Genomic DNA, 26,726 nt, shown 5'->3' with positions numbered 1-26,726 from the left:
ATACATGATTTCTGTATCTTCATATAGGTTATATGTGAAGGTATGAAAAAAAAGATATTGCCCTGGCCAGTTTTGCTCAGTGGTTAGAGCGTCGGCCCACGGACCAAAGAGTCGTGGGTTCGATTCTGGCCAAGGGCATGAACCTCAGTTGAGGTTGGTCCCTGGCCGTGGGTAGGGTTGTGCGTGAGGTGACCAGTAGATGTGTCTCTCTCACATCAATGTTTCTCTCTCTCCTGCCCTCCCTCCCTCTCCTCCCAACCCCCCAAAGATAAATGGAAAAACTTCATCCTTTGGGTGAGGATTAAAAAAATAAATAAAAATAAAAGGTATTATCGTTGTGAAGTGTTCAGGCATATCGCTGACACTTGACAAATGGCACATACTTAGCATTGCTGAACCTTGTCTATCCTCTGTTGTGGACATGATTGTATAAACCTAGGCTGAGGAGTATTTGTGCATAGAAATGTCATCTCTGTATGTCTTCTGGGAACCCTCCCATGTAATGATTTTATGACATCATCTGATCCTGCATATGCTGGAAAATTGTGTGGTTTTTCTTGGTGCAGGAACCGAACCCGGGGCTCTCTGGTCCGCAGGCCGACGCTCCAACCACTGAGCTAAACCGGCCAGGGCGAAATTATGTTCTTTATAGCAAATTAAAGTAGTCCTGAGATCTGTGGTCCTGTCACCACCCTCTCAGTCTTAACTATGACTCATCATAATCTCTTTCTGAGTAGCTTCAGGCTCCCACCTGTAGGAAGTACCTAGTTTGCCCATGCTTAGCATTACATGAGCAAGGCCCCCAAATCAAAATGGGGCAGGGGAGAAGTGGTCAAAGGGCATAAAGTTGCAGTTATGTAGAATGAATAAGTCTAGAGATGTAATGTATGGCATGATGACTGTAGTTAATAATACTGTATTGAAGATGGAAATTTGCTGAGAAAGTAGATTTCAGGTGCTCTCATCACACACAAAAAAGGGTAAGTAACTGTGAGGAGAAGCCATGTTGGCTTGACAAGTAGCAATCATTTCACCATGTGTGTGAAATTACCATATTGTACACCTTAAATATATACAATTTTTATTAAAAATAAAGTCATAATAAAATAAGTGGAATGGTCCTCAGGCTGCCTTTCCCAGTGCAGCTTGTAGGAACCAGATAACAGAGATGGTTCTGTACCTTCCCCAATATGCAGCAACTTGAATGAAACTCGAAGGCTGTCCATCTTTCTAAATGTTTTTGGTTTATTAAGGGTCCTGTGGGAACTTTGTAAATCTTGTGAAGTAGTTTACTTAGCTACCTGTCTCTAGGGCTGTCAGGACCCTCCTCCCTAAACATCATTTTTCCTGGTCTCACCTATCAAAAATATTTGAGGTGGCTTAAAGAGACAAGTGATTTTTTTTTCAAATATGTTTTTATTGATTTTTATTTAGAGAGAGAAAGAGGGAGAGAGAGAGAGAAACATTGATCGGCAGCCTCCTGCACGTCCCCTACCGGAGATCAAGCCTACAACCGGACATGTGCCCTGACGGAGAATCGAACTGGGACCTCTCAGTCCATGGGACAATGCTCAATCCACTGAGCTACACCAGCCAGGCAAGACAAGTGATTTTAAAAGGGAAGGATTCCATTATGTTAACATATATTGTATATTACACAGTGCGTTGCAGTTTTTAAAGCATTCTCTTAACCTTACCTTTTTCAAAAATATATTTTTTTATTGGTTTTAGAGAGAGGGAAAGGGAGAGAGAGAAAAACATCCATGTGAAAAAGAAACATTGATTGGCTGCCTCCTACATGCCCCCTACTGGGGATCAAGCCCGAAACCCGGGCATGTGCCCTGACCGACTGGGAATCGAACCAGCAACCTTTTGGTGTATGGGGCAGTGCTCAACCAACTAAACCACACTGACCAGGGCAACCTTACCTTACCTTACTTGTACCTCACAGTGATCTTGAGAGGTACACAGACTAATACCATCCAGTATGTTTCAACTCAGGATAATAGAAACCTGCAAGCTGCCCAAATTGGATATCATGGTGTTAGACATCCCTCCTATTGTTACATGACCTTCTGCCTTAATTCTGTTCTTGGTTATGTTTTCTTTAGTTTTCTAACTGATCTTCCCATCTAGATCTATTCCCTTATCAGTTCATTCCTACACTCTTTCTAGGATTACCTTTCCAAAACATAGTCAATAATGTCACCTTCCAGTTTAAAGCCTCCAGTAGATTTTCAATTGTTACAGATTAAAATTAAAATTCCTTAGCATTGCATTATTTTTCTTTTAAAAACTTCTAAAAAATATTATTTATCTAACTATTTATTTATTTATTAATTTGTTAATCCTCACCCAAGGATATTTTTCCATTGATGTTTAGATAGAGTGGAAGGGAGGGAGGCAGGGAGAGAGAGAGAGAGAGAAACACCAATTTGAGAGAGAGACACATCAGTTGGTTGCCTCCCACACAACCCCAACTGGGGTCGGGGATTGAACCTGGACCCTTCAGTAGGAAGACCAACGCTCTAACCGCTGAGCTAGACCGGCCAGAGCTAAAATTTATTTTTCAATTATAGTTAACAAACAATATTATATTAGCTTCAAGTGTACAACATAGTGATTAGACATTTATATATCTTATGAAGTGATCCCCTTGATAAGTTTAGTACCCACCTGGCACCATACATAATTTATTGCAATGTTATTGACTATATTCCCTATACTGTACTTTACATCCCCTGTGACTGTTTTTATAACTTTCAGTTTGTACCTCTCAATCCCTTTCACCTTTTTCACCCATCCTCCCCAACCTCCCTCTCATCTGACAACCATCACATTGTTTTCTGTATCTGTGATTTTCTGTTTTGTTTCTTCATTTCTTTTCACGTGTAAGTGAAATCATATGGTCCTTGTCTTTTTCTGTTTGATTTATTTTACTTAGCATAATGCCCTGTGGGTCCATCTATGTTGTCACAAATGGCAAGATTTTACTCTTTTCTATTGCTGAGTAATTTTCTTGTGTGTGTGTGTGTGTGTGTGTGTGTGTGTCTTTATCAATTCGTCTATCGATGGACACTTAGGTTGCTTCCATATCTTGGCTATTGTAAATAATGCTGCAGTGAACATATTGGTGCATATATCTTTTTGAAATATTTCATTTCCTTTAGAAAAATACCCAGAAGTGAATTGCTGGGTCATGTGGCAATTCTATTTTTAATTTTTTGAGAAATCTTCATACTGTTTTCCATAGTGGCTGTACCAGTTTGCAAGCCCACTAGCAGTGCACCAAGGTTCCCTTTTCTCCACCTCCTTTGCATTATTCCTTTCACCAGCCTTTCTACCTTCTTCTCCATCCTGACCGTTCTCCATGGGCCAAATGCCTGCTGCTGGAGAGCTTGGTATTCCTCAAAGATCCCATGTGCTTTTCTACCTCCTTACCTTCAGTTCTGCCATCTCCTCTGCCTAGGCCCACACCCGCCAGTCATCCCCACGCACACACTTGGTAAAATACAGAGTGGGGCACAAGTAGGTTTACAGTTGTTTGTATGGAAAATAATACAATAATTAATAAATAATCATTTAGCCAGCCAGTGTGGCTCAGTGGATTGAACTTCGTCCCATGGACTGAAAGGTCCCAGTTCAATTCCCGGTCAGGGCACATGCCCAGGTTGTGGGCTTGATCCCCAGCAGGGGGTGTGCAGGAGGCAGCCGATTGATGTTTCTCTCTCACATAGATGTTTCTCTCTCTCCCTAAAATACCAATAAAAACATATTCAAATAAATAATACAAGAATAATCTCTCTGTTTTACATACTCACAATTGTAGACCTACTTTTGCCACACCCGGTACTCCTTACACCTTCAATAGTACAGTCTCTGAAAAGCTTTTTTCACTCCAGTTTATCCAGGCCGAAGGTCTTCCTCTCTCCGGTGGGCTCCATAACACTTTGTGTACTCGGGACGGCACCTATCACCACGTTAAGTGGCTCTCTTCCCCAGACTGCGAGCTCCTTGTGAACGCGAGCTGCGCTGTGTAGTGCTGTGTTTAGTTTCATGTCCCCTGAGCAGAGCATAGTGCCAGGGTCATGGCTGACATTGGACTTGATTATTCGAGCAAGGGAATGGCGTTTGGAACCTTCAGAAAGACTGTGTGTGCAGCATTTATGTTTAATGGAATGATCAATTCTTATTTTTTTGTTATTAATGATTCCACACTAAAGGACCGTATTTTCTGGAATGTCATCTTTAACCTCTCACTATTTAAATTACAGTCACCGTATGCATCTCAAGAAGTTAAACTTACTCTTGCATTATACACACACACACTCAGAACATATTTTTACCTTAAAAAAATGTCTCTGCTTCTTGAACCAAAGGTGTGGTGTTGATCTTTCCTTTTGTCTAATAGCACTACTCCTGCCCCCAGACCATGACCAGGAAACTGGCTGCTTAGCCACAGAGCTGATTTTCAAACTCCTGTTGCCATAGGTTCTCTTAACACTGGGTAGTCATATCTTTATTCTAAATACCGTAACCCAGACATACAGTTTTGAGAAGTCCGTAGTACCATGCATATGTGTGTGTATTTGTCTGGTTTTGTGTGCTGTTTCCCTAGCCCTAATATACACAAATGCACCCTTGCAGAAGAGTAATGGGCAGACCGAGTTGGATTTTGCTTCCTCTTGGAGAGTTAGTTCTGTTTATTGGCCATCATATGCTCAGCGGTGCTGGTGCCGTGTTTGGGAAAATCAGTATAGGTTAGGAAGGTGGCTGGTAACAGAGTGTGAAATCCGCACTTCTGGAGGGACTATCAGAAAAGCTCGTCATAGCCCGGCTGGCGTGGCTCCATGGTTTGAATGTTGTCCGATGGACTGAGAGGTCCCAGTTCAATTCCTGGTGAGGGCACATGTCCAGGTTGCAGGCTCGATCCCCAGTGGGCGGCGTGCAGGAGGCAGCCGATTGATGTTTCTGTCTCTCCCTAAAAAAAAAATCAATAAAAACATATTTAAAAAGCAAAAAAAGAAAAGTTTGTAATATCCACCCTTCTCCACTTAACACAATTAGAACCTCCTGTGTGTTTCATACTTAATTGATGGTTATGGTGCAATGAATGAACTGGCAGAAGTGAAAAGCTCATTATAGAATTGTGTGGCCTTGATTTCAGGGAACCTCTGTCTACCTTAAAAATGGCCATTTTCTATTTTTATTTTATGTTTTTTATTGGTTAGAGTGGGAGGGAGAGAGAGAAACATCGATGTGAGAGAGAAACATCAATGTGAGAGAGAGACATCAATTGGCTGCCTCCCAAATGACTCTGACTGGGGCTGGGGATCGAACTTGCAACCCAGGTATGTGCCCTTGAGTGGGAATCGAGCCTGCAACCTTTCAGTCCTCAGACCTAGGCTCTAACCGCTGAGCAAACCCAGCCAGGGCCCATTTTCTGTTTTTAAAAGATAACTTGAGTTGGTGATACAGAATAAATATGTTTGGACAATAGTAGTACAGTGTCTCATTTCTGTTCTGAACTTGGTAATACGAACAACTCTGCAGGAGTAAGCTAGAGCAAGGGAATGGACCCGAGTTTAGATGACATTTTTTATCAGACCATCACCAGCAGTAGATAGCACAGCTGTACTTTTGCTACTTTCTTCCCTTTTTCTTTAACGGGTAGAGTGAAGTGTGATTTACAGCACTTGGAACCTTACAAAAGACAACCAACCAAACAGATAATAATCCAAGGCACACTGGGTAGCAGCTTTGTGTGAGCAGCATCAGACTCCTAAAGAAGCAGTTCCCTTTCTCCTTTAACCCACCCCCCCCATTGTTTCTGTTGATGCTAAGAGTCAGGCAAATAGCTCCTTGGATTGGGTTCTAAAAGTTGTTTTCTTCTAGGATTTTTATTGTTTTGCAACTGACATTTCAGTCTTTAATCCGTGTATGGTGTAAGGAGGTGTTGTAGTTTCATTTTTTTGCACGTATCTGTGCAATTTTTCCAACACCATTTATTGAATAGACCGTCTTTACCACATTGTATGTTCTTGCTTCCTTTGTCAAATATTAATTAACCATAAAGGCGTGGGTTTATTTCTGGGCTTTCTATTCTGTTCCATTGATCTATATGCCTGTTTTTATAGCAGCAGTACCAGGCTGTTGTGATTACAATGGCCTTGTAGTATAGTTTGATATCAGGTGTGATACCTCCAACTTTGTTCTTCTTTCTCAGGATTGCTGAGGATATTTGGGGTCTTTTGTGGTTACGTATACATTTTGGGAATATTTGTTTTACTTTTGTGAGGTGCCATTGATATTTTAATAGGAATTGCGTTGAATCTATAGATTGCATTAGGTAGTATAGACATTTTAATGATGTTAATTCTTCCAATTCATGAACACAGTATATGCTTCCACTTATTTGTATCTTCCTCAGTTTCTATCTTCAGTACCCTATAATTTTCTGAGTACAGGTCTTTTATAACTCCTTGGTTAAATTTATTCTTAGGCACCTTATTTTTTTATTGTTGCAATTGTAAATGAGCAAAGGACCTGAATAGACACTTCTCCAAAGAGGACATACAGATGGCCAATAGACATATGAAAAGGTGCTCAGCATTACTAATCATCAGAGAAATGCAAATTAAAATTCATAGACACAGGTAACAATATGGTGATTGTCAGTAAGAAAGGGGTCTAGGGGGAGGTAGAAGAAGGTAAAGGGGGGGTAGGTAAATGGTGATGGAAGGAGACTGACTTGAGGTGGTGAACACAATACAATATACAGATGATGTATTATAGAATTGTACACCTCTGCAATGAGATATCACCTCTCACCTGTCAGAATGGCTATCATCAATAAATCAGCCGACAACAAGTGCTGGGAAGGATGTGGAGAAAGGGAACCCTCATGCACTGTTGGTGGGAATGCAGACTGGTGCAGCCACTGTAGAAAGCAGTATGGAGTTACTTCAAAAAATTAAAAAAATGAAACTGGCTTATGACCCAGATATTCCACTTCTGGGAATACATCCAAAGAAACCGGGAACACTGATTTGAAAGAATATATGCACCCCTGTGTTCATTGCAGTATTATTTACAATAGCCAGGATTTGGAAACAGCCCAAGTGCCCATCAGTAGGTGAGTAGATTAAAAAAAAAATCTATGATACATTTACACAATGGAATACTACTCAGCTGTTAAAAAAAGAGAAGGAAATCTAAAAAAAAAAAAAGAAGGAAATCTTACCTTGAGACAGCATGGATGGACCTGGAGAGTGTTATGCTAAGTGGAAAATGCCAGTCAGAGGAAGACAAGTACCATATTATTTCACTTACATGTGGACTCAAATGAACAAAATAAACTAACAAAATAGAAACAGACTCATAGATAGAGAGAATGGACTGATAGCTGTCAGAAGAGAGGGGGGTTGAGGGCGGGGGGCTAGGTGAAAAAGGTAAAGGGATTAAGCAAAATAAAACCTCATATTCACAGACAACAGCATGATTGCCAGAGGGAAAGGGAGAATAAATGGGGAGACTTGACTTTGGGTGGTGAGTGCACAATGCAGTGTGCAGATGATGTGTTATAGAGGTGTACACTTGAAACCTGTATGGCTTTATTAACCAGTGTTACTCCAATACATTCAATTTAAAAAGTTGTTTTATATTAAACTGCCAGGACCGTGTCTTCTTGACTCGAGGCCCCTGAAATTCCTATTACAGTGCCATGGGTGCAGCAGACACTCAATTTTATGTGAAGTCACACACACTTAGAAGCACCTGAATTCCCATTTCTAAACATGTGGATTGTTAGAACTCATTTTCTAAACAAATGCTTTATCTGGCTCTTTGGTGATCTTTTAGGTGACTACAGGCTATCCCCACAGAAGTTAATGTCTGACATCCATCAAGATGGTTAGTGTTTGTTTTATAAAAAGAAAAGATGACATGGTTGAAATGTTAGGAAGAAACAAATTCGGTTTTGGTAATGTTAAAAAAGAATCAGATACATGTTTAGGAAGTTTGGGGAACCTTTTCGTTTGCTGAATTTATAAGTAAGGCACTTAGGATGTCTCATTGCTGCCTATCTGGAGAATCTGCTTCAATCCAAATTTTGAGCTGCATAAATGTTAACATAATGTTTGGGAAAACAGGTTCTGAGTAATCCTTATTTCTTTTTCAGCTGCAGAGCTAAATGTTCATAGTAAAGATTATATAAAAGGTATAGTTGCATCTTTGTAAAATTTGATTTATTATATAAGAGGTTTTTAAAATACTGATAACGCTGGTTATACATACACACACACACACACACACTTTTTTTAAAAGTCAGGAATCACTCATTTTCTCCTAAAATAGACAATCAAAATAAGCTGTTTGAAGAAATGGATTTAAGACAGCAAAATTGTTATATCTTCAGCTGTGTAAAAGAAGTACTGTACCTTGGACCAGGAAATGTGTAATATCGACGGTTCGGTTAGTGACTGCAAAAGCAAAATAAATACCATGGTATAAAATGCAGTTCCACATGACAGCATGTTGGGCGAGTACTGAATATCTCAATTTAGGGAGCAGTTAGCACTAAAATGTGTTCTGCTTCTTTACATGAAAATACATTAATAATGAAATCTTACATACAGTGCCTTTGTTTCTTGTTGATTGCTGGTAGGGAGAGGTTTGCTTAGGTTTTGTTGATGTTTTTTTCTAGGGGAAGTAGAGAAGGAGTGTTGTAAATCTATACCCAAAAAGTTGCCTTATTTCTCCTCTTCAAAACTTCCACTGCCTATGCTGCCTTTGCAGAATAAAGCTGCATTGTTTATTTGGATATAGAAAGTTGATCAGAACTTCACTTTCTAATGTGAAATTACAGTGTAATGAATTAAATTATAAACTTAAACTTGCACAGATATATTTGCTTTCCTCTGTTAGAGCTAATCTTTAAACAGTCTCTATGTTCAGGAAAAAGATACTGTTAAATACCCCAGATTGCAAAAGCAGTGCCACGTCGAGAGCTTTGGGGCCATCCTCTGATGTGTAATTGCTTTTACATCAGTCACAAGAGAGAGACAAGAATGTGCTTTCCTTGAACTTAACAGTTTGGGCAATTTTCTATAATCCAGTAAATACAAATTGTAGCTTGATTATTCATCTACGTCTGTCAAGCAAATTTTAATGGATGAATGAATGAGTCAAATCTATGCATGGAAATATACAAATGTGCAAAATATGGGTCTAATTACCAGGCTGCTGAATTTACACAAGGTCAGGTAAACAAGGCACCAGTGTAATGATTATTAATTGTTAATAATGCCTTTGGGAAAACATTCACATTTTCCTTATGAATACCTAACGGTTTGCCTTTCTAGTTATTTTAAACTCTGAAAATTTTAGCTGGTCTAAAAACACAAAAACATTTTTGCCATATTTTTTCTTTCCCTATATTTGTCTATTAATTCTTTTAGACTAACAAGTAAGATATAATACATTTTTCAGGCTGCTGTTGAAAATCACAGTTTAATATGATGGTGAGAGAATTGGGGGGGGGTAACACTCACACAGCAGAATGAAATAGCTGCTATCTTTTGTCTTCATTGAAGGGATGAGCCTGCCCCCCATCCTCCAGCCTCTTTTCAAACATAATCGACATTCTAAAACACAAAACCAAGGTGGTAATAAAGGAAAGGAAATCAAAGCAGGCTTTTTCCCCCTCTATTTACCATAGTAAGTCAACATTTGACTCTGTCTTGATATTCTATAAAATGAATGTTGGAAAAAGAATAATATCAATGAGTAGTTTCCCATAGAAGTGCCCAAGGGCCAAAATAATTGAGGGAGTACTTGCTGAGGTTTTTCTTAGTTCAGTAACTCTTGATCACTGCAGTTTTGAAGCTGCACTATCATTAAGGGCTCTCCATGTCTAGAAGGACACCACCCCCCAGCTTTAATCCAAAAGTCATAAATTGTAGAACTAACATATCGTCTGTGGGTCACCCAGGCGAAAACAGCACATCTTGAGAACTCTATCTTTCTGCCACTGTTCTTTTGAAAATCTTTTGAATATTTTGCATTAATGGTACTGCTGCAGTCTCTTGCTGGGCTGTATTCTAGTCTTCACAAGCTCCACATTCAGAAGTTTTCCCCCACGGCTAATCTAAACGTTCTTCTCCTTTCTAACCCTTACTGCCCTCTTTCCACCAGTGCTGGACATTAAATGAATACAACCACTTTCCTTTTTTAAATATTTGTATATATCACTCACAACTCCCTTTCCTTTCTTCAAGTTCTAGTCTCATTTCTTCAAAATTTTCTATTTATTTATTTATTTTATTGTTGAAAGTATTACAGATGTGCATTTCTTCTCATTTTTCAGCTTTAATTTTTGTTTTTCTGAAACTGTTTTTTAATCACAGTTGCCCTTTGCGAGTTAGATTTTACTAGACACAAGCCAAACGGATTTGGACAGTTTTTTGATCTTAGCTCTGCAGGTAGCATCCTATCCTCTTTTATAGTTGGACTCTAGACTATAATGGACACAATTTATACAGACTCATGGGTGCTCCGGTGGCTTAATTAAGTTTATTGCAGAATTATGACCAAACTCTCTCTTCTGGCATTTGAGACATTGTATAATCCAGCCTTCCCTCCCCACAGACTCTCCCATTCAGGGACACCGTCCAAATTATTATTCCTCCAGACAGACCTGCTTGTTCTCTTAAAACTGCCGGGATTGTCCTCACCCAGTTGCCTTCTCTTTTTATTTTTTTATCCTCACCCAAGGATATTTTTCCATTTTTTGTACAGATAGAATGGGAGGGAGAGAGAGGAAGGGAGAGAGAGAGAGAAACATCGACGTGAAGGGACACATCGAGTGGCTGCCACCCGCACGACCAACCAGGGCCGGGGACAAACTGCAACCGAAGTACGTGCCCTTAGCGGGAACCGAACCCGGGTCTCTCCGGACCGCAGGCCGACGCTCTAACCGCTGAGCCAAACTGGCCAGGGCCCAGTTGCCTTCTCAATCTGTTTCAATTCTCCTTAGCCTTCAGGACCCAGGCCCATCTCGATTCCAGGAAACCTTTCATAGACATTACAGCTCTGGAAGGTATTTTTACCCCTTTGAATTCCTAGAGAACTTGGAAAGTATAATCTTTCTTCCACAATTTCTTTAATACAGTCTCTTGTTAGGTATATTCTTTTATTTGGAAATAATTTTGTTCCCTGAAAGGTTGTAGCATTCTGGAGAGCAGGAGAAGAAAGACTAATTAATCTTTTTTGAGCTCTAACACTTTTTAAAGCATATTTCACCTACATGGTATCGTTTAATTTTTATAGCAACCTTGTGCGGTGAGAGATATATTTTCCATTTTTACAAATAAAGAAGCTGAATCTGCCCTGGCCGGTTTGGCTCAGCGGTTAGAGCGTCAGCCTGCAGTCCAGAGAGACCCGGGTTCCGTTCCCGCTAAGGGCATGCACCGCGGTTGCAGTTTGTCCCCGGCCATGGTTGGTCGTGTGGGTGGCAGCCACTCGATGTGTCTCTTTCACGTCGATGTTTCTCTCTCTCTTTCTCTCCCTCCCACTCTATCTGAACAAAAAATGGAAAAATGTCCTCTGGTGAGGATTAAAAAAAAAAAAGCTGAATCTTACAGTAAGAAACTCAGCCTTGCCCGGCCGGCATGGCTCAGTGGTTGAGCGTTGACCCATGCACCAAGAGGTTGCAGGTTCAGTTCCCGGTCAGGGCACATGCCCAGGTTGTGGGCTCGATCCCCAGTGGGGGGCATGCAGGAGGCAGCCAATCGGTGTTCCCTCTCATTGATGTTTCTATCTCTCTCTCCTTCTCCCTTCCCCTCTCTCTAAAAGTCAATAAAGAAAAAAAAATTTTTAGTCAATAAAAACATGTTTTTAAAAAAGCCCTCTATATTCTCAAAGATGGCTGATACATGAAAGGTTGACAGTTGTACACTCACTGTTTACTTGAGACAAATTCTGTTTTTTTGTTTATCTCTTTTTAAGCTTCTGTTGATCCCACATTCACTGGTATTGTTAAATGTCACTCTTCTCATTTAGTGTTTGAATTTCATTTTAAGAAAATAAATCTGATTGTAGTAGCATGAATAATTGATTCTTCTGTCAAGGAACTATTAAAACACCAGAGGTTGAAAAATATGCACATTCTAAAGTTTGTATAAAAACTAAGGAATATTTTTGCCTCTCTCTGAGTGTTTACTCAAGTAGTAAACCTGAGCTCTTACTAAAAAACTATAGCCTTACTTCAGTTTAGGACCCTGTGCCAAGTTTTAATTAATTATGCATATAGATAAGGAAAATGGTATTTTATTTTTCATAGAAAATAGGCCTTTGTACTTTGGGGGAGCTATTTACATTTTAATTTAAAGCAAGGAATTTTTATGAAGTATATTTATTCTTGAAGAATTTGTAGTTAACAGGGTGAGGAAAGAAGATTACGCAACCTAACATGGACAGAATGTCTATTTGACGAACCCAGGCAATGTGCCTGAGCTCTGGGCTAACAAAAAATGATGTTTTAGGTATGTGAGGTTTCTTCTTGTCAACTTCTGTACATGTTGATAAGTTCAGCCTATTTTACAAACAGTTACTAATGCCATAATGCATTTTTCCATACCTTCCATCTGAATTTTTTACTGTTATTGATTGAGGATTCAGTTGAGAAATGTGCTTAGAACCCTGCTTTCTGTGGTAATCACAGAAGTCAGTGGGAAGACAAGAAAATTGTATTGAAAGAAATTGTGTGCGTGTGTGTTTTGTGTTTCAGCATAGATTATCTCTGCTAAAATAATAGCTGTCATTTTGTTCTTGTTATATTAGTGGCCTGAAGCTTACTACTCCTTTTGCCTTCGTTTTGCTTCTGACCACTGGCTACTACCCTCAGCAAGAAGACCTTTTTAATTGAATGTCCACATTTGAATGATTGTTGTCCTAATACCATCGTCATTTTGATCCATTTCAAATTAGAGAGCCTTAAGTTGCAAACTCTCACCTCAACACAATAGCCCTTTTAACATTCAGGGACTTTGAAACTTCACTTCTGTTTAGAATTTCATATCATGCCCATCATGGTGGGGAAAGATGGAAAATGTATACGCTGAGCCTATAGGACTTCCTGCAGTGCTTATTAATCCTTTATGGATCATTTGAAATGTTTCTAGTTTATTTAAGCTCTGCTGCTTGTATCAGATTGTTCCTACGAAAAAAGAAAAAGTGATCATGCTTTGAATTTTTAAAAATGATCTCACTTTCAAGCAAAAGCACTTTTATGCTCCATTAAAGTTGAATTTGCCAAACTCTTACATCGCATTAACACAAGCTTTACTGGATAGATAAACGTGTTGTTCAAAGACTGACTTGAACTTTACCAAACTGCATATTAAGATTTTTATCTTTATACTTCTTATTTCTTAAATTATTTTAAAACAGATTAGTAAAATAGACTAGATTTGCCCAAATGTACGGCTTTAATGACAAAATAATTTTTCCGTTTGATTTAAAATATTAACATAGATTTAGATTGTAAGCTCATTGTTTGGCTATGAGGCTAAAATAAAATATTTTGAACAGTTAATATTTTTTTCATCCTTGTTTTATATAGTATTAGTATCTCAATAAAACTGTTTTGATTTTGTTTCTTGAATTTTGTGTGACTTAATATTTCAACATTTAAAATTTTACTTATTTATCATGTATTCAGTATTTTCTTGAGATTTTTAGTAGTTTAGGCAGTAAAATGACTCCTTTTTCCCCCTTTTCAATTTAGTGAGTTTTAAAAAATATGCACAGGACATCCTCCAGGTTTTGGGTTTTTTTTTTTTCATGAATTGTAATGTTATACTCTTTGTTTTTATTTCTTTCATGAAGTTTTTAGCTTGGAAATAATACTTTTCACCTAGTATTACTTGAAAAATTCTCGTCTCATTTGTACCATGCTTTCTGGCTCCCTAACACCATTTTAAGGACTTGCTCTTTCTTTTACATCTCCTTGGCCTTGAAGTTTTAATTTAATGTGTTTGTTCTTCAGAAAGAATGTAAGCTAATTTTCTACTTGAAATGACTTTCTGTATTTTTTAAATATATGAAACCTTTACAAAGTATGGGGTTTTATTTTATCCAAAAATACATGCATGCTCTTTTTAAAGCAGTGATTTACGTTAACATTTATACTGACCTTGAAAAAATACATATTTTACTGGTAATGAAAATATACTTTAATATCAAGCTAAATCTTTTTCAACTCTCATAGATTCTACTTTTCTTTAGCTGTTGGGTCACTGGGGTTCTTAATAAGAAGGAAAATACATTTTCACAAAATTACTTTTTTAAGGCGAATAACAAACTGTGCACACAGAGGGAAAGGAAAACTTTTAATATACTTTGTGGAGGGAAAAAACCCAAGCTGTTATATGAATATTTAGCATGTTATGTTAATGTTAGAGCTTGCCATTTATGAGAGATGGTACCTTATTAGTAAGAAACTGTATTAACTTTGACTTCTAAATGTAAAATCTGCACTGAATTCATTTTCCACTAATTCACTTTATTCTTCGCTCCTAGTGTTCCCATGACCTTTCAGAAACGTGTAGTTCATGTTTTGTGCCCTACAAAAGTTGCCCCTTAGGTTGCATTGAATAACACAACATTGAATTATGAACATAATGGTAGTTTTTTTGTGGCATTTCCAGTTCAAGCTTAAGTTGTAGTCTGCTAAATTCATAAGTGTTTTTAATGTTGTCACCATTAGGGAAAAGGTTAAATAACGCTGGGTTTCTCTTCATGGGCAAACAGCTGTACGGGTTGTTTAGTGGAAGGTGGTTGTGTTCTCGTATTTTCATTCCTTGGTCAGCATAGATGATGTGCTGGATTGTTTTTTGGCGTTTTCAGACGGGGCTTACATGCTTTGCAGATAGTCTGTAAACTGCTCAGTTCACCTGGGGAGTTTAAAACAAAACTTGAAATGTGGCATTACTTCCCAAAGTCATATATGTCGAGAAGCCTTGAGAGGCGGCAAGAGAGTAACAACAGTCTCTTTGAATTCTCTGAAAACTGATTTTCAGCAGAAAAGCCTGGTTACCCGCAAGAAAGTGGGTGATGCATGCTTTTTTAACTTCAAGCACAATCTCTCTAAAAGTGTAATTTCACTTGATATTTCTCTTTTGTCAACCAGCAAAACACATCTTTTGGTTATCTATTCAATATTTAATTAATGCAATCATCATTGAGTTGTCCGCTCTGAAGGAACATAGAGAAGTTGCCTTGTTTTCCATTTTCCAAGTAAAATGGATCACATCATAATTCCTCAAGTAATCCATCACTGAGCAATGGCTCCACAGCATTCTGATGAAATACTTTAAATATCTCTTCCAGAAGAAAGCCCACAAGATACTGTGCTCTGCATTGTCCAGAAAGAAGACCTGCGTGTATATACATGAGAATGTCACTTGTTTGCAAGTCTTTGCACTTTTAAGACATTGGTCCCACATAATACTTATAGTATCACCCCATGAAAGAGGGAGGGTGGGTGTTATTTGCAATAATCCAAGGAGGTGAAGTCTGCGCAGGGGACCTGTGGCTCCTGAAGCAGTGAGGTGAGGGGAGAGCTTTGAACTGGTTCCGTTTTGCCACAGGACTTCCTTATCTTCCTCCTGCCAGGGAAGGGTCTTTGGAGTCCTCACAGGCAACCTAGCCTGAGGGCAGGTTGAGTGTTCATTCATTGGAATTAATCTTAATAGCATAGAGTTTAATTCCATCAGTTTAAAATGAAAAGAACATCTCTTCAACTCCTGCAGTGCATCAGACACTGTGCTAGGCCGTAGGGCTCAAAGCTGAATAATAGGATCCCAGCCCTCGGGGACTGAGGGACTGGCTCTTTTCTGTCTCCTTTCTTCCTCTTCCCTTCTTTCCTCTGTCCTTAAAATATTTGTGACTCTTTTACATTAATACCTCTGGACCTCCGGCACTTAGAGTCATGCTCAATTTCTTGCACTCCAGGTCTCTCACATAAATTATCCGTTGCCCAAGAGAGACAATGGAAATTATGTTTTTAAATACAGGTCGAGCATGTTGTTTGCCCTTAGTGTTTGATTTAATTATGTGATCATTCCATTTAATTCACAAAAATATGTGAAAAATACAACCCTCTTGGGAGATTTTCACTTTAAGTCACTTCAAATGCTATTTTGGTAGTGATGATCCTAGTATAGGCAGCTAGGACAGAAGGTGGGCTAGATCAAGGCCAGATCCTTTCTGCTTAGGGAATCAATGTGCCGGACACGTGAATAGATCTTTCCACACTCCGGATACCTGGGCCCAGTACCTCTGTGATCATTGATGTTCTGGTGATGCTGTAAATGTAGCAGTAGAGTGGAAAGTCTTCCTCCTTTCATATTGGTATGGAAAATGCCTCAGGTGTTTGACTGCCTTGATGCAGGGGGCTTTTATAGTATGGGCAAGAATTGTGTCAGGTTTGTGGCCAGTTCATGTAGCATCTCAGACTTTCTCTCATCTCCACAGAATTCCTAAAATCCATTCTGTTACAAGAGACTTTCCTTCCTCAATGATTGTTTGAAGTTGAAGTCCAGTGCATAGAAATGTTGATCTCTCTGCTAGCTTCCAGGAGACGAGACCTTCTAAGCATGTTCTCAGGAAAGGGGAGTTGATTAAGGCAGAGACTTCTCTGTTCTTAGTGAATTAATGACCTACTCCAGCCCCATTTTTGGCTTTTGTGGAGGAACACTCAGTGATTGTACTTATTTTTTTAAACATGTTTTTATTGATTTTTTGAGAGAGAGAAGGAGAGAGAGAGAGAAACATTGATCGGCTGCCTCCTGCACGCCCCTATTGGAAATTGAGCCTGCAACCCGGGCAGGTGTCCTGACTGGGAATCGAACTGGGATCTCTCAGTTCATGGGACGTCACTCAGTCCACTGAGGCACACTGCCTAAGCAAAAGAGAATCTTTTCCCATCAGCATTTTGTAAGCCCCAGAGTTGGAGCAGTGGACTAGTGAATGGGCAGGCATGCCTAAGATTATTTCGGTATCCATGGAGCCACGTCAACCTTCCTACAGATGGGTGAGACGTGAAAATAGATTCAGTGGCTGGTTAGAAGATTCAGAGCAAGTTCACCAGAGCTGGGGAGCTGAAGCTAAAGACTTTTTCTTTGAATATGTTTCAGTAACACATGAAAACATCTACTAAGGTGGCTGATATTTATTTTCTTTAGGGATTCTTTCCTTATGCTTCTTCCAATTTAGAAATTGTAGGCCCTGGGAATATATATATTCAAATCCTACATAATATAAGTATTCAAAAGGGCATAGAGTATTTGGGGCTTTGAGAGGAGTAGCCTAATAGGCAAATGTCAGGATCAGCAGCTGATATATATGTATATATAATTTTTAGTCGTCTGTCATTCTAGCACTCTGCCTCAGCCTGGCTTCCATATGTTTTACAACTTGGTAGTGTGTACCATTTAGCCTCATGATTTATACTTATTGAACCTTATTCGTATAAATGCATGCCAACTTTTTACAGCAAGAAGACTTGCTAAAACACAGATTGCTAGGTGTCACCTCAAAGTGTCCGATTCTAGGTCTAGGCGAGGCCTGAAAAGTCACATCTAACATGGTGTCAGGTGATGTCGATGCTGCTGGTCTGGAGACCCCGCTTGAAGAACTACCCTAGACATTCACTGAGGTATACTACTCAGCCAGGGGCAGTTAGTTGAATGAAAATAGTAACACCATGAAATCTAACTTAATAATGGTAAAGTAATGAGATTTTGTTAAGAGGAAATACTTTCAGTGATAGGAACATGTGTATATTTTCCTAACCACAGTTATGGCTAAGTCGTGAAGGCTTATGGGGAACCTCATTCATGTTCATTGTTAAAAATTATGTCCTGAATTAGAGGATTCTTGTGCTAGAACAGACCATACAACCATCTAGCTTGGTATAACACCCTCTTTTATGAAAGAAGAGGCTGAGATCCCTGAAGCTGATATCTCTTCAACTTCACATATATTTTTTTTTAGAGGCAGAGCCAGGACAAGTGCTTGAGTAAGAAGATTATGTTAGGGAAGGGAGCTTTCAAGAGGCCTGATTCCCCTAATATAAAGGGAACCATTTTAGTATTTAGTCAGCCATTTAATATCTTTAAATTAACTTTAGCCCTGAAGTTGATTTTAGGCATTTTGCACCAGAGGTCTGTAGTAATTTTGATATAATTACATTTTTCCAGTTGTAGCGATCCTGTGGCGGCTTGGGTCCACAGCCCTAGATTTTTAGGAAAGCCGATGCTAGAGGCAGCCCAATGACAATCTCGATAAATACCAAGTTTGGGAAGTATTAGCTATTGTAATTAGACAAGAAAAAGAAATAATTCACAGGAAAATTCCCACAAAGAAGATGACCTACCAGTTATTAAAAATTTTAGAACTTTGCAGTAATTAAAATATTTTGGTGCTCTCCTGACTTTAATGGAGCCAATATGGAACATCCAGAAATAGACCTAAAGTTGCATTTCGTATTATATAAAGGGGTGATTTTTATCAGTATGGAATAGTCATCTGGGGGGAAAATACAGTTGAATTTCTTCCTTGTTCCCTACCCTAAAGCAAATTCCATACACTAAAATAAATTCCAGGTGGTTCAAAAATTTAAAGTTAGAAAATGAAACTATGAAAGTAATGGATATTTTTAATAATGTTGGGAGGACTTCTTGAAACAACACAATTCAGAATGTAAAAAGGTAAAATAATTTGACTAAAAATTACACACACAAACACACATCATAAAATCAAAAGAGAAATTATCTGGGGAAGGTATTTACAACCCATGTACCAAATAAAGGACTAATTTCCTTCACATATAAAGTGTTCTTGGCAAATCAAGAAGAAAAAGACCAATAAATCTAATAGAAACATGGGTAAAGGACAGGACAGGCAATTCACGGAGAAGGAAATGAAATGGCTTATAAACAAAGGTAAAGATGTTTGAGCTCACTCTTAAGTTCTGAAGTCCAAACGAATACCAATTTTCACCTGTCAGAATGACAAAGATTCAAAAGTTAGGTAACAGGTAGTGTAGGGAAGGGTGTGGGGAAAGGAGTACTCACATATACTGTTAGTGAGTGTGAAAACTGATACACCCTCTTTGGACTGCAATTTGGGGACATCTGTCACAATTTTAAAAAGAACACACCATTTAACTCAGCAATTCCAATTTGTGTATCTCCCCTTCAAGATGTATAGTACTTGAAGATGTTGTCAAAAGTACTATTGGGTATTCCTTGCAGCATCGCTGGTAATAGTAAAAGACCAAAAACAACCTAATTGTTCATCAGACAAGGATTTGTTGAAGGATTACAATCAAAAATAGAATTCCGGCTCTGGCCGGTTTTTCTCACTGGTTAGAGTGTCAGCCCGCGGACCAATGAGTCGTGGGTTCGATTCTAGTCAAGGGCATGTACCTTGGTTGCAGTTCATCCCCAGCCCTGGTTGGGGTCGTGTGGGAGGCAACCAGTTGATGTGTCCCTCTCACATTGATTTTCTCTCTCCCTCACTCCCACTCTATCTGAAGATAAATAGAAAAATATCCTCAGGTAAGGATTTAAAAAAAAATTCTGTGTAGGGTATAATTTTCTCTACTTTTAAGCGGAAAAAGCAAGATTTAGAACAGTGTATATGATACATTTCCATTTGTATTTTTAAAAACAAGGGGCGAAATAGTCAATAATAGATTTTACTCAACCCATCATATCCAAAATATTTCAATCTATAATGAATATTAAAAATATCAATAAGATATTTTATGTTATCTATTTTTGGACCAAGTCTGTATATTTAATACTTCTAACACATCTCAATGTGAATAGCCACATTCGGCTACCAGCTGGTGCATTAAGTAGAGTAGGTGTAGGGTGTAGAGGGCTGCACTAGACGCTCAGAACCCAGGTGGTCCTGCTGCTAATGGCTGTGAGTGCACAAGGAATATACATTTCCCTGGGCTTCATTTTTCTCAGAATCTGAAGGATTAGACTAGAGCTCTAAAGTCCCTTTCAACTTTAAAATTTAGAGTTCAGATATATTATTTCAGATTCCTTGTCAGGTCAAAAATGTAACTGTGCTTGCTTTCATAGACACTGTTTCCACCAGGAGTCCTAAAATTCTAAGTAAAGCACACCTCATATTGTAGGGGCTACATTGTTATCATTCGAGTAAGGTTCTTTGTTTATTGGTTTGTTGAAAGGAAGGATGTTACTAAGCTGCGTACATGATGTAAACCTTGTAGAACTTGGTCAGTTCTTTTAATTGAATTAAGTCCGGTTTGAGGGTTTGCTGATTCTAATGCTTCATGGAGAACTTGGAAAGAGTAAAAGAGAGAACCACATCAACACTGTCTAAAGAAAGAGTAAATATTGAATGAGACAGAGTTGAGAGAGCTGTTTTTTTTAGTACAGTTCTGTTTATAAAGTTCATTCTCCAGAAGCTGGTAACCAGTAGTTTTCTTTGAACAGGAGAGAATGAGAATCATATGGACAGTGGCCGCACATCGGAATCACTTGGGTTGCTTTTTAAAATCCCGATTTTCCATTCTGTACCCCAGACTGGTAGTGCTTAAAGCGTGGTCCTCAGGCCAGCTGCAGCCTTATCACCTGAGACCTTGTTAGAGATGCAAATTCTTGTCGGGACCTCAAAACCTATTGAATCAGAAACTATGGGGTGGCGCCCAGCAGTCTGTGTTACAATGCTTCCCTGGTGATTCCAGTGCGCAGCCAGAGTTGAGAATTCTAGAGCACGAAGGATTTGGGGCAGGGACAGCAGGTAGGTTTCATAGTGAGTGCCAGCCCTCATCTTAAACGGGCCTTTGGGGATAGAGTTGGGGATGGAATGCAATCGCTTGCTAGGTCTTTGTCTTTCCTGATTTGGGGATTTGGGTAATTTATTGACATTATAGAGGGTTGGATATTGCAATTCACAAATAGAAGTCAAGAAGCATCCTATCCAGTTGGCCAAAGTGGGGGTGGGGGGTGGGGAATGAGGAGAAAAGGAAAAAACAACAACACTGGAACAGAAGTGAAAAAAGGTTGGGGCACGAGGGATCAAGTGTACTAGGTAAAATGTTATAAGTGAAGACATTCCAGATAGATTATAAACTATTTCATTGGGGCTTCTTAAAGAAGTTCAAGTGTCATGCATATTTTATGCCCGCCTTATGATCTATCATCAAGTCTATTTGATCAAAAAGTACTGAAAGCTTGTTCAACCCTTTATTATTTGGCATTAAAGGATACATTTCCTCTTAACATTTGGACTTTTGATAAGAATGTGCTTAATACAGATACAGTAAATTCGGAATGAATTAAGCCAGAAAGTAAAATATATTTTTCAAGTATGAAGCGGTTGGCACTGACTGAGAAGGAGTTAACGTGTCACATTCTTTTGATTTCTACTCCTCCAGAGAAATCACAGTATTTGTAATTTCGAAGGCATATTCTGAATAATGTTATATTATGATTTCTCTAAGCTGAATCTTCGAGATCTGTCTGGGAGTTTTCATCCCTGACGAAATAAGAACGGACTCATTACAGTATCAGGTTCATTTGATTTTTCAAAAGTTAGCGGAAATGCAGAGCACTGGAGAAAGTCCTTTCGCTCTGCCTTGCTCTGCGGCGGACGGAGGAAAGCAGACTGGGCTGTGTTGAGTGCATCTGGAGCTTCTTCTTTTCCAGATCTCGGCGGCGTAACTTCTGCAAGCCCTTTCTCTGGGTGTTTTTCTCTTCTCCTCGCAAAATATTACATTTTGCGTGAGAAACTCCATTTGGATCGTTTTCAAAGAGCTAGGCAGTATCACAGAATTTGTGCCTCTTAGAAAAAACTGTTCCTTTACTATAAAACAGAACCTGCCTGTCATACCTCAGTAAAAACAATTCTGATACAACTTTTCTAAGAAGCACATTTATTACCAGAAAGAGAATACTATTTTTGAGTCTACATTTAGCAAAATATGGTTTTGATTTTTGTATTAATTTCTGAGCACTGAGTTTATATTTTTAGATTGTTTTGTGTATTGGGCTCTCTCTGAGTAGAAAGTGGTTTCCAGCATATTGATGATATTGTTGAACATTTCCTCAAATAGCAAACACATGCATTTCAACAGCTTTTTGGACAGAACCACAGTTAATAATTATTTACAGGAAAAATTTATGGCTTTTTAATTAACTTTATTTTCCCATCTTATGTTCTGGCATTTAAATTATGAAACTTCATCTCGGCATGTAGACTTACCTTGTATTGCCAAGAGGAAAGAAGTGGCTTTTCTGCAAAACTAAATAGTTTCTACTTTATTGTCTGCTACGAAACAGCTGCTGAGACCAGAAAAATGCCGTCTCATCATTGAGCCTGGGGTGTCCAGAAGAGGCAGGGAAAAATGACTGTCGCTCCCTGTCTGCCCTGGCACTCTCCTCCTTCCTTTTCATTTTCACTGCCGTGAAGAGCAGGAGAACAATATTCTGCAATTAAGGATTCCATTAAGTTGAAGAAAAGAGCAAATGGGGGATGTTTGTTCTCCAAGCTGAAAAAATTTGTCTGGGTTGGGGGGGATAGTGGTAGTGGTATAGAGAGAGGTGGGTGGAGAGACGAAGTCAGGGCTGTTTGTTGAATATACTGTTAAGGACTGTTACCATCCTAATTAATCAAGTTAGAAATTACAGCTGTAGTCGGTTTCCCCCCAATTCTTGTTATCAATTTTCTTCTCTTTTGAGACAAAGCAAATATAAATTTTGTGTTCATTTGTCATTCGTTCTTTGACTTCAGCATCTCTGAAAATAACAATGTAGCACAAAAGCCCAGTATTTACCTAGTTGTAATGTGGGTTGCCATGGTGTTTTGCAAATTATTGCAATTATGTTCACCATGCGAGTCGCCCTTGGTAACTGGCGAAAAAACTGATAATCCTGTTTTGAACAAAAGGTCAAATTGCTGAATAGAAAGTCTTGATTAACTAAAAGATGTACAAAGTGGAATTATTTCCTACCATTCAGAAATAGTTCTTGATCGGGTTTGGGGGAGGGGGTGAGTAAGTACATCTGATTACTGAAGTACAAAGCATTGAAAGGATGTTGTCTTGAGCCTTTCATGTAGTCTTAATGGTGGCTTTTTTGTCAAATTTACCCATTTGCGGCATTGAAAGAGGCAGCTGCATTTAAGCTGGAGAGACGGTGCTTTTTCAAGAGTTCAGTGCATGGAAAGTTCTCAGCAGTATGTGCAGTTTACTAGTAGCCCCTGGTCTATTAAAACTGATGTGCCGCATTTGAGCCCATTGCTCTCAGTACTTGTGAACCCCTCTGGCTGATGATCTAATAAAGTGCTCTTACTGGACAATCTCTGATCAGCTACTTAAAAAAGAGCTTGGGGGAGGGAGAAACCTCACAGGCAGGCCGACTTGGTGTAGGCCAGGAGAGAGATGAGTGGCTAAACCGAAAGGCTTGTCAGGAAGATAATCTGTGCTAAGGTATTTGCCATGGGGTTTTGGTTTTTATGCCCCAAATCCTCTAAGCTGTGATCACATTTTTTTTTCCTGGAAGGAAATCTTAATTTTATTCTATGTTGAATAAGAAAAGATTAGAAATGTTTTGTTTTTTTTTTTCCAAATTCAAAAATCCACCTTTGTGGCTTTGTTTCTGGAATTACGGGCATTCGTAAAGTACATGATTCCATGTTTATGTAAAACCCAAAGTTTCCCAGGTTACATCTAAAGGTCAGATGGATTTCTTCTCTCTTCTGAATCTGGCAGAGCATCTAGGGGGAGTGAATTTCAGAGGGAGGGGGTCTCTTCTTTTTTTTTTTTAATGGCCACCTGAAAAATCAATTCTCAGAACTTTTGAGAGTGTGTGAAAGTGGCATGAAAGCAAGGCAAACCTTAACAAGTTTGTGAGTTTACATTCTACATCACCTAGCAACCCCCTGGCTCAGCCAGATCCCTTGTCTACCCTCAGTTCTGTTTACAGACTATTCAAACAGCCCTTCGAAACCATGAAAGATATTCAGTTTCATTAGTACCATTCTCAAGGAGAAAATAATTAAAGTTAAATGAACAAACATTGCCTGGTGATAGTTTGAACTCCATTCTGATTTTAAGATGCCCTTTGAGGCAACTGCATATATAGTTTGTTGCTCTGTACCTAAAGGCATATCACATTAAACCATCCCAATAAATTCTAGCCTGCAAACAAACAAACAAACAATAAAAATTACTTTTAGCTAGACTTGAGCAAAGCAAAGAAACTCTGCTCGTAATAAGGTTCTGGCATGTCTTCCTGATTGATTTTTTTAAAAGTTTGATTCCTACCCTGGACATGAGCTGATCCATGTATACATCAAATAAAGGCAGGGGAGGGGACGTGGGAACAAAGGCCTCTCTTTAAAACTGGTTTGTCACCTACCCTCAGAGAGCCAGGATCATAAAGAAAAGTGTTCAAATCATATTCCATAGAAGGCTGTGTGGATTTCAGTGAGTGGCTTAATTTAATAAATTATTCTAATACCACTAATACATGCCTTGCCACTTTCTACTTGAGAACTGCTTATATGCTTAAATTGACCAATTTTTGAAATTTCTGAATCAGTATAAAATGTTTTAAAGAAAAAACTATTTTACGTGTGTGTTTTTTTCATAAGCACGTTCCCGGACCATTCATCTTGGTCACAACGAAACACATGATATAGCTCAAGATATTTTTCAGATGTATTAATGATTTGACTATATTGAAAGTGCTTGTCAAAACTGTGTCTTCCCTCATTAATAATGGTTTTCTGATTATAAAAACTATATACGCTTGTAGAAATTTTAGAAAATATAGAAACAGAAGAAACCCCCTAGAGGTAACCAGTGATGGCATTTTAGACTTTTCCCTTGCAGGCTTTTTTTTTCTGGGTACATAGTGATGAAACTAAACCTTGAGTTTACTTTTGAAATATATTTCTTCATGTATGTACATAGTGAAGGTAGTATTTTTTCCAGGAGTGAGAAGACTTGAGCGCAAAGGCGGTGGTGGAAGTAATTAACAATTTTTCTTAGAGGCTTCATCACTAAACTAATAATATAAACACCAGAGGAGCCATTTTACCATCTCATTCCATTTGTTTCCTTTTTCCTTTTCCTTGTAGAAATGACTATATGCCTTAACTGGCACATCCATTTATAACCATTCATGTTGGAAAGTCGGACATTCATCGCAGTTGGAATATTACATCCCCAAGTCACTTGTAGCTTCACATAGGGAAAAAAGTCTTTTGTGAAAAGATTTGTAATACAATAGAGATTAATGGAATGTGGAGAGGAAAATGCTTTCAGTTTCTCATATAAAGTGAAAGCAGGGCTGCTCACAAATCTTGTATTCTTATTTGTATTTTGTTAGCTCTCTAACATCCGCAATACATGGCTGGGTTGCTTGAGCTCTTTGTGCTTTGTTGACAGTTGACAGACAAAGCGAAATTATTCCTGAAGCAAGGTACTGTGTACTTAGTTGTGACTTATTATAGCCTAAGAATGTAGCTTGCTTTTGAGTTGGATGAATAGGGAGAGTATTTTATAGAATAGGCTTGAATATACTAAGAGAGATTTTTAGCTGCCCATACAGAAAGATACATGTTCACCATTGAACTCCCCCACTCCACAAAATGTAATTTTCCATATAAAGTCACTTTAAGTATATTTTCCCCAGTTTGCTTGCATGGAGACCATTTTAACTGTTCTAGTATTGTCCTACAGTGGTAAAGTAAAATTGCTGGTAATTGTTGGCTTTCTCTGCTCACAGTATAGGAGGAGAAGATGGTTCAGTGTCCCTCAGGTACATCTTCTGATGCTCAACCTCTGATTGCAAATTAAAATAACAAGGCTATGGTATTGGATTTGATGTGAGGCAAAGCAGAACAACTTGCTAATTTATCATGTAATATACAATTGCTGAGGTAGGAGTTTGTCCACTTGCAGTGCTATTCTATGTGTTTAAATGAGGAGCACTGTTTGCATCTAACCTATCATAACAGTGTGGGAGTGCTCCATTATCCTTTCAGCAAACCGATGGCAGAGTCCCATCCTTGCACAAATGATCAGATCAATAAGTTTCAAATAACTTGGGTGAAATGACATGTGATTGTTCATTTAAAGAGATGTCTTGCTTTAAAAATCAATTTTAATAATATTCAAAATGCTTACATTGACCGATGAGGCACTTTCCACATCTGTTTTGGTAATTTTGTTAAAAATATTTTAGTATTAACTTTGGTGAATAGTTGGTTTATGTGTGTATTTTTCCTGATTTGCTCTTTCATCTCCTACCCTGGCACCTCTCTGAGACTTAATAATCACTCTTTGACATGCCAGCATGCTGCAGTGTGGAGAATTTAACTTTAAATACAAAATTATGTTCCTGTTAAAACTTCCCCTCAAGATCTTAGGCAAAATTTCTCCCAGTTTTGGGTGCAAATGTGGGTCAGAAAGCAATTTGTTTTTTTGATATTTCTGGAAATCCCAAATCACAACATGTCATTCTTCAAAGGCAGCTGTGGGCCCATACTGTGCACTATCTATAAGAAGACCCACTTTATGCTGGGGATAATTCTGTGACAGAAAAATGTGACTGTAAGGGAACCCCAGAACATTTATAAATGATTTTGGGTGACAAGAGCGTCGGGTGTGC

At 38.6% G+C, this 26,726-nt stretch overlaps 1 protein-coding gene across 5 annotated transcripts in view; it reads left to right on the top strand.

The window, feature by feature from the left end:
* The window catches only part of POLA1 (DNA polymerase alpha 1, catalytic subunit), a 321,724-nt gene that overhangs the window by 176,913 nt on the left and 118,085 nt on the right, over positions 1-26,726 (top strand). The window contains exon 35 of one of the 5 annotated variants that reach the window (XM_036270527.1): positions 8,180-8,225. The exons of the other annotated variants lie outside the window; for them this stretch is intronic. Within the exon in view, the coding sequence (XP_036126420.1) occupies positions 8,180-8,191 (12 nt within the window). The 3' untranslated portion in view covers positions 8,192-8,225. Of the gene's footprint in view, positions 1-8,179; positions 8,226-26,726 lie in introns of those variants that run through there. 5 annotated transcript variants of the gene reach the window in all.

This window comes from Molossus molossus, unplaced genomic scaffold, assembly GCF_014108415.1.
Source record: "Molossus molossus isolate mMolMol1 unplaced genomic scaffold, mMolMol1.p scaffold_m16_p_2, whole genome shotgun sequence".
Classification (NCBI taxonomy): domain Eukaryota; kingdom Metazoa; phylum Chordata; class Mammalia; order Chiroptera; family Molossidae; genus Molossus; species Molossus molossus.
The sequence above is the reverse complement of the archived record's forward strand: the minus strand, read 5'-3'. Positions and strand labels throughout refer to the sequence as shown.